This window comes from Phalaenopsis equestris, unplaced genomic scaffold (genome assembly GCF_001263595.1).
Source record: "Phalaenopsis equestris unplaced genomic scaffold, ASM126359v1 Scaffold000002, whole genome shotgun sequence".
NCBI lineage: Eukaryota > Viridiplantae > Streptophyta > Magnoliopsida > Asparagales > Orchidaceae > Phalaenopsis > Phalaenopsis equestris.
In genome coordinates, this window is record NW_018164444.1 from 58,496,948 (window position 1) to 58,505,871 (window position 8,924).

At 34.8% G+C, this 8,924-nt stretch overlaps 1 protein-coding gene across 1 annotated transcript in view; it reads left to right on the forward strand.

Annotated features, from left to right (window-relative positions):
• Window positions 1-229: 229 nt before the first annotated feature.
• LOC110029728 (mitochondrial phosphate carrier protein 1, mitochondrial) overlaps window positions 230-8,924 on the forward strand; it is an 18,684-nt gene continuing 9,989 nt past the window's right edge. Inside the window, exons 1-5 of the mRNA XM_020732153.1 lie at window positions 230-541; window positions 6,207-6,556; window positions 6,702-6,745; window positions 7,651-7,865; window positions 8,205-8,329. Of these exons, the coding sequence (XP_020587812.1) occupies window positions 392-541; window positions 6,207-6,556; window positions 6,702-6,745; window positions 7,651-7,865; window positions 8,205-8,329 (884 nt within the window). The 5' untranslated portion in view covers window positions 230-391. The remainder of the gene's footprint in view (window positions 542-6,206; window positions 6,557-6,701; window positions 6,746-7,650; window positions 7,866-8,204; window positions 8,330-8,924) is intronic.

The following is an 8,924-nucleotide window of genomic DNA, read 5'->3' on the forward strand; positions in this document are numbered from 1 at the left end:
ATATACCCATGTAAAAATATTATTATTTACTTTTTAAAAATTTACATGCATAAATTTATGATATCAAAGTATTATAAATACGCAAAAATTTTCAAAATAAAATAACAATAATAAAATTTAAATCAGCCGTTATTGTAGTTATTAAAATTCTGGTCCGTTGCGGAAAAGAAGGGTAATTTGGAGAATTCACGTCACCCACAGCCTCCAACTCCAAAGGTTTTGTGAAGGTTTTACAATAAGCCTCTTCTTCCTCCATTTCGACAATGCGAACGTGGCCGATTCCTCTCCGCTCGGAAGAAACGAGCTAGAAGGGCAATGAATCCTAAACCCTAAACCCTAAAAGCAGTCCTCTGTGTGTGTGTGTGGAGGAGCTTCGAGCTGAGATTGATCGATGGAAGGAGGAGAGGAGAAGAGGCGGCGGAGGGGGCTAACTGTCTTCTCGCAAGAATACTACGCTGTCTGCGCATTTGGTGGAATGCTAAGCGCTGGAACGACGCATCTAGCAATCACCCCACTCGATGTTCTCAAGGTTAACATGCAGGTGAGCAGCTTCTGCGAGTTCTTTTTTTCTTGCGATTCTTGCTTCGACTGAGCCTTGCTAGAGTTAGGTTTTCACCATTGCTTTTCTTTTGTTTTAATTAGGGTTGAATTTCAGTAGGTTGGAACTTAGAAGGGTTGCTCTGTGATAGGCTGGAGTATTTATTTATTCACGATAGGGATTAATTTGATGGAATGTATCTGAATCCTTTGTATGAGTTTCTAGCTGAGTTTTGAATGTCATTTTATTGATCAAAATAATTTTTTTTTCTGAAATCAGAGGTATATAAGCTTAAGAGTAATTGTTATGGTAATATTAAAAGGAGAAGAAAAATCTTCTACCTATAAAAAATTTAAATAAAGAAGGAAGATCATATTTCAAAGAATAACTTATCAGAATATCAAGTTATGAACAAGAATTTTGTTCTATTTTTGCATAGAATGTTGATGAATGAAAAGTTTCATGAATAACCATAAAGTGCTACGTCACATATGATGCTCAACTAGTTATTTGGTGATTACTTATCACATTAGCCATTATTATAGTCCTATCTACTATATTCTTCTAAGATTTTTTTTTTTTTTTGGGAGTCGGGAGTCACCATGAGCATTGAGCATTGACTTTTTTATGATTTGTTTTGAAAAATAGAAATAATCATTATTAGCTTTGTATCACTAGAAAATTTCTCTTATTTTTCTTGATTTTTGTTATTCTTATCAATATTCTCTTCAATACCACTAAAGTATCTTCCTTGCTTACACTTTTAATTTTTTGATCTACTAGAAGCATAAAAGTTTTTGTTGATAATAAGCTAATGTCTGGTCTATCTCAATTATTTTTGTTGACAATAAGCATAAAATTTTCTAGTTAAATTTTCAGGGCAAATTTCTTTATTCTTAGAGTAACCATATAGATCTTTGTTTTGTAGACTAGTAGAAGACGCTAAGCATGACCCCATTATAAATGATTTTATAAGTATTTGTCACAGGGGAGGAATTGATATTATTTTTTAGGGGGGCAAACTTATTATAAAAGATAAATTAATTATAGTCTCATATGAAGCTTGCACTAATTACAAAAAAAATATTTAAAAAAACTAATAATTAATTTTATGCAAAATAATTAATAAATAAATTTATATATTCAGGCTAACTATAATTTTACCTCATTTTTTTTAGCTCAAATATCACCAATAAAAAAAAGTCGTTTAATACAAATATACGTTAGAAGCATACAAACTATTTTTTTTTAACAAAGGGGCGTTTACATATATTCCGTAAAGTTCTTGTGTATGTACATGTCTAACATATAAACTTTACTTTTTATGCTATACCAACCAAATTTCATATCACATTAAAGATGCTAATATTTTTGTATATGTGATACCAATGTTTTAAAAAAGTGAAATACACCTTTTAATGCATAGTTAAGATGTGTACGTATGTAAATATTGAAGTTTAGGTGTTAGATTTGTACCATACATAGGAATTGAATGGTACGTATGTATATTTATGAAAAGTTAAACAACAACAGGCAGAGAGAGGTTTCGGTGGTCTGTGTGAAGCAATTGCAATTTTTTTTCACAAATGGAAAAAGTGTAATCCCACGTTGGAAAGTAGCATTCTTTTCTTCCTCTTTATTATTCACACGTGCAAATAGAATTAAGTTTGCTTAACGAAATTGTGGGCATAAGAGGCTGTCTAACGTTTGAAATGAAAACAAAAATATTTTTTTTAATAAAAATTTTAATGCATGAACTAATTTGCATTATTTTGATTTATGAAGTAGCATTATAAAAATTTAATCAATTCGACCATTTATAAAATCTTAATAAGTGTGATTAAAAGCAGAGCTTGAATAGGGGGCAAGCTAGATTGTTGATGGGGGACTAATGATGAAATACACCCACCCTTAGAAGGAGAATACCATAATTTAGTGGGGGCAATTTCATCCTCTCCTACAGGTTTGGCGGTGCCTCTCCTCGAACCTCCCTCCAATCGGCCAAATCCAGTAGGATCCAGAGTCCATTTCCTCCAGCAGTCGGAACTTTACGTTGTTTCGATAACCTAACATCTCATTTGGCTCAATTGGAGTCACGGTGGACTCCTCCAGCATTTTGCCTTCATCAAAAGATGTTCTTAATTCCACCGAAGGATCAATTCCCGCCTTTGTTCCTCTGCAGACCGGTGGACAAAAAAATAACATGAACTTCTTGATTACAACCCGTAAACTAAACAATAATAACTTTCTCCAATGGTTCCAACCAATGTCCTTATTGATGAAAAGGCATGGGAGATTCAGTCATTTCACTTGTGTGATTCATGAACCTCCAAAAACTAACCCAGCATATGGAGTATTGGAAGTGGAGAATTCTATGATCATATCGTGGCTGATCAACTCTATGGAGACTTCTTCTATTGATCGATCATATATGTTTTTTTCCTTCCACATGTGCGCTCTGGACAACAATATGTGATACCTACTCAAATGTAGGTAATTTCAACCAACTTTATGAGGTATTTAAGAAAATTCGTGAGGCAATACAAGGATCGAGGACCGTAACCCAATACTACAATGATCTAGTTGTATTATGGATGGAATGCGACTTGTGTTATGACTACGCTTAGGAATATCCACCTATATCTCTTCTAAAAATTACAGAAAATGACCGCATGTTCTAATTTGTTGCAAGTCTCAACAAAAATCTTAACGGAGTCTGCGGTCGTATCTTTGGTTAGGATTCTCTTTCTTTTACTCGTGCTGCTTTCACTAAGATTCGTCGCGAAAAGAGCTGGAGACTTGTCATGCTTGGTACCTCCACTCCGTCTGTCGAAGCATCCGCCTCGGTTTCTAGTGGTGCTCAACCCTGGGTTGGTTAACCCACTTGTAATTTTTGTCACAGACCCAACCACACTTGTGATAAGTATTGGAAGCTTTCACGGGAAACCTGCATCCAAACCTTTGGTCAAATCTTCCACTGTCAAGGGTCTTACTACGACATTTAAATCCAATACGGTACAACCGACCTCTTTCCAGAAAAATCTGGAATCCTCTAATTTTCTTAAAAATCAAATGGAGCACTTAATCAAGCTGCTTTGATCCAGGCTGCCCTCTTCTAGCCCGTCGACCGTTCATGTTCGTCAAGGTACCAATCCTATGACACTCATTATTTTGCTCCTTCTAGTCTATGAATCATTGATTCAGGTGCAACTAACCGCATGACTAGAAGCTCTTAAGCCTTTTCGACATATTTTCCTTGCTTAGGGAAAAAAGACGCTATTAATATTGCTGATTAGTCCCAAAGTTCTATTGTTGATAAAGGATCTGTTGTTTTAACAAGTCTAACTCTATAATCTATGTTACATGTACTCTACTGAAGTGTAACATTTTATCTATCAGTAAATTGAAACATGACATGCGTTACTCATTTTTTTTAATGCTTGCGTCTTTCAAGATCGTCGTTCGGGAAGGTTGATTGGAACTGCTAAGTGGATAGACGGACTCTACTTCTTCCAAGAGCAAAATATGAAGAACGAGGACACTCCACCCAGTAGTTGTTGTTTATCTCAATCCACTGAATGTCCCGATATGTTGTTATACTGTCGTTTGTTTTATCATAGTTTCCAATATCTAAAAATAATTGTATATGTTGATATTTACTAATAAAAATCGTTCTAATTTAAATGTGAAATCTGTCAGCTAAACATTATCATATTTCTTATCCACCCCATAATTATACACCTTTCGCTCATTTTTATCTTATTCATAGTGACTTATGAGAATCCTCTCGCACTCCTAGATACACCAATAAACAGTAGTTCCTTTCTTTGATTGATGACCACACTCAGACGACATGAGTCTATATTTTAAAAGAGAAATTTGAAGTTGTTGTCACTTTCAAAATCCTTCACACATTCATTTTGACCAAATTCAAAACTTCTATTCAAGTTCTTTGAATTAACAATGGTCGTGAATTTTTTAACACTATCAGTAAAATTTTTGATAAGGGCATCCTCCATCATAGCTCGTGTAACGACACTTATCAATAAAATGGGGTAGTCAAGAGGAAAAACTGACATCTTATTGGCATTACTTGCTCCATTATATTTCACTATAATGCTTCAAAACGTTTATGGAATGATGTCATTCTTAGTGTCACTTATCTCATTGATAGAGTTCCCTCAGAAATTTTTAACTTTTGCACCCCTTCTGTCGTCTTGAGACCATGTTTTCTTAACAATAAGGTCATCTCCACTTTAGATCCCAAAATTTCTAGGTGGACAGTCTTTGTTTGTAACATGACCCAAACTCAAATTAAAATTGATACCAAATCCATAATTGTGTTTTACATGGATACTCTGCCACTCAAATGGGGTATCGTTGTCTTGATCTTACCACAAATAAGGTCTATGTGAATGTTGATGTCTTCTTTTTTTAAAGTGTTCTCAACTTTCCTAACTCTTGCCTCCATTGAGGGGGAGCTAGAGTTCTTGGACACTATTCATTACCCTACTCCTATGGATGTTCCCCTCTAAATTTGGATTGACCCTTATTCCAGCTTGATGCCAGGACTTTTTTCCTGAATAACATCTTATAGTAAAGGTATACATGACTCTTCTTCCGGGCTTTGACTTTACTGTCTCTCAGGGGCAAGTATAAATCCATCTATGGATTGAAGCAATCACCACAGGCATGGTTCGAGAAATTCACAAAGATGGTGGTAGGCCATAGATTCACTCAGTCTCAATCAGACCACACACTCTTCTTCCGACATTCCTCCAGCAACCAAGTAACTATATTTTTGTCTATGTTGATGATATTGTTCTTACAGGCAATAATCTACTAGCATTGGGCACTTGGAAAAGCATTCTTGTTGTTTCCTTTGAAATGAAGGACTTGGGATCTTTCTGGTACTTCTTAGGCATGGAAGTTGCTCGGTCATCTCAGGGTATTTGTCTGTCCCAACAGAAATATTTGATTGACCTTTTGACAGAGAACAATCTTATCTAGTGCAAACCAGTGGTTGTCCTGATGGATCCTAATCGAAAAGTTATTGATGTTCCCAATACAGTACCTTGGGAATTTGTGAAGCTTTTCGATTACGCATCATGCTCCACAAACTACTTATGACAGTCTCTGCTACCCTACTGTTGTTAGTGATAACAAAGTTGTTATTAGCATTGCTTACAATCCGGTCTAGCGTGATCGCACCAAGCATCTTGAGATTGACTTTTACTTCATTAAGGAAATACTCGAATCCGGAAAAATTTGTGTTCCTTTTGTGTCATCCAGTGGCTAGCTGACTGATATTCTCACAAAGAACCTTTATCGGCCACTATTCAATGATTTCAAATCCAAGTTGAACATGACTGACATCTATGCTTCAACTTGAGGGGGGGTATTAGAATATTAGAATATTATTATGTAGAATTTTGTATTAATTGCTTTAATTTGCTTTTATTTACTTTCCTTTTTTTCCTTTATTATGTTTTTATTTGTTTCCTTACTAGTAGATTCTGTAATGAATATTTATATCCCTCTTTGCATCAATAAGATTCACCTTTGTTCTATTCTAACAAAAATAAATATCATCATTTTGTTTAGCTATCTAACCTTCAGAATGTATTCTATTGTGAATTTGGATTGACAACCTGTTTGATTCTTCTAGGTAAATCCTGTGAAATATAATAGCATATTTTCGGGCTTTAATATTTTAGTAAAAGAACAAGGCCCTTCATCTCTTTGGAGAGGCTGGTCTGGAAAATTATTTGGATATGGGGCTCAAGGTGGCTGCAAATTTGGGCTTTACGAGTACTTCAAGAAAATGTATACGGATTTAATGATATCGGATAATCAAACAATGATCTTCTTCATCAGCAGTGCTTCTGCTCAAATATTGGCAGATATCGCTCTTTGTCCCTTCGAAGCCGTCAAAGTCCGCGTCCAAACTCAACCTTATTTTGCTCGTGGCTTGGTTGATGGAATACCAAAACTGTATGCCTACGAAGGCTTCTCTGGGTGAGGATTGCTCTGCTTTCTTTGTCAAATTTGTTCGTGTTCAAGCTTAATCTGTATGTTGGTTGTAAAAGTAATATTTTTGCAGTTTTAAGTTGTACTTTTATGCTTACATATTAAGTATAATAATTCTTTCATGTTGATGCAGCTTCTATAAGGGACTTGGTCCACTTTGGGCTCGAAATCTTCCATGTAATTGCACTTACCAGCACATGTTATTTTACCATTTATTTGTAATTGCAGGGTTGGTTGGAAAAAATGAAAAAAAAATGATGTTAAGAATATGAAGTTGATGTATTATGATTTCCAGCTTTTATGACTTCTTGTATTGGTTTGTTTGGACTCCTTTTTCTTCATTTCTGCAAAGAGAAATTTGATTTTTTTTTTTTGAGTGATCACAATTAGTTAGAATGGAACTCTTTTTTCATTTTTTATTACTATGCCACCCTTTTTTTTTAAATTTTTTTTAGGATCCTTTCATCATTCAACGAGATATTAAATTTCACTAGCAAGTTTTTGTTTGTCTGTTGATTTTGTTGTTTTGGTTTGTCTACCTTTAGTTGATTTTGTTGTTTTGGTTTGTCTGCCTTAAGTGAGACTTGCTTTCTTGTTTGATCATTTTTTTTTTTTGCTTTGTATCTCAAGTAATTTTGGAATGCAATCCATGGCCATTTCTTTTAAAATTTAATAATAATTTCATGCAGAGTATTCCTCTTCGTTCGTCCACCTAACATTCCTCTTTCCTATTTGGCTGTTGTTAAATACGAGGAAGATTTACATACATACCTCTCAATTCCCAAGTATTTACATATCTAACACCTAAACTTCAATTTTTACATACATACCACCTTACCTATCAATTTCCTAAACTTCAATTTTTACATACATACCACCTTACCTATGCATGAAAAGGTGTATTTTACATTTTTAAAGTTAAAATGGGGGCATTTTTGATGTGATACGAAAATTTTGGGTGGTAACATTTAAGAAGCAATGTTTAGGTGTTAGATATGTAAACACGGGAATTAAGTGGTTTGTATGTAAATCCCCTCTAAATAATATTACATAAAATCTACCAAAGATTAAATTTTTTGCAGTTTCTATGCTCATGTTTTCAACATTTGAGCATTCCGTGGATCTTTTGTATCGCAAAATAATCCAGAAGAAGAGGGAGGAATGTTCAAGAGCTCAACAACTTGGCATTACATGTATAGCTGGTTACACATCTGGGGCTATTGGTACCATAGTTTCAACTCCAGCAGATAACATAATTGCCTCGCTTTACAACAAAAAGGCGCAGAATGTACTGCAGGTGATGCCCTATTAATTTTATCTAGCGGCATCTACATACATACCACCCAATTCTTTATGTATTTACATGTCTAATACCTAAGCTTTAATTTTTACATTTATGCCATCCAAATCTTTTATATCACATAAAAAATTCTACTATTTGAACTTTTAGAAGGTGAAATGAACCTTTTCATGCTTAGGTAAGGTGGCATGTATGTGAAAATTGAGGTTTAGCTGTTAGTTACGTAAGTACATAGAAATTGAGTGGTATTTATGTAAATCATTTTTTTTATCTATTACAAAGTTCATCAATTCAGCTTAAGGATTAATAAATGCTCCGAAAATTCTCATACTGTAGGCGGCTAAGAGTATTGGGTTTCCAAAACTGTTTACAAGGAGCCTTCCTATTCGGATTGCTCTTGTAGGACCAGTTGTGACTTTGCAGTGGTTCTTCTATGATTCTATCAAGCTACTAACAGGATTGTAAGTTTTCTGAGCTCCTTCGTTATCTGGTTTTATGAGCTAAGAGGATGACATAATGAGGAGTATACATAATTAGAAAAAGAAACTTTGCTTTGCAATTAATTATAATAAATTCATGCACACTGTGAGATAGCATTCATGAGCATACGAATTGGTGAGGCGACATTACATGGAGCAAATCTAACCATAAATTGTGGGGATTGATTTCATGAGCACATAGATCAATGAGGTGGCTGTCGGCGTTTAAAAAGGGGGGAGTTACGTTTGGGGGTCGCCCGTAAGAAGCTGTCGGTCGCCGGAATCGAAATCCCGTCACCCGCTTCGGAAGGACTTTTTAATTTACATATATATAATTTTAGAAAAATACGAAATCAAACTGACCTCATATTTTTCACAGTTTAAATGAAAGAGCGCTCTACCTCAAATCCTGTATCTACCCCGAAGAATAAACACAAGACCTGAGGATGAAGCTCGATCAAATAAACTAAGAAAGATATGACGTCCGTTTGGGTCTGCGAAACCATTTTATTTGCCGACAAGTTCCCCTATTTAATACAAATAATTAAATAGGGTTTATTTTAAGTTGGGTTCGGAA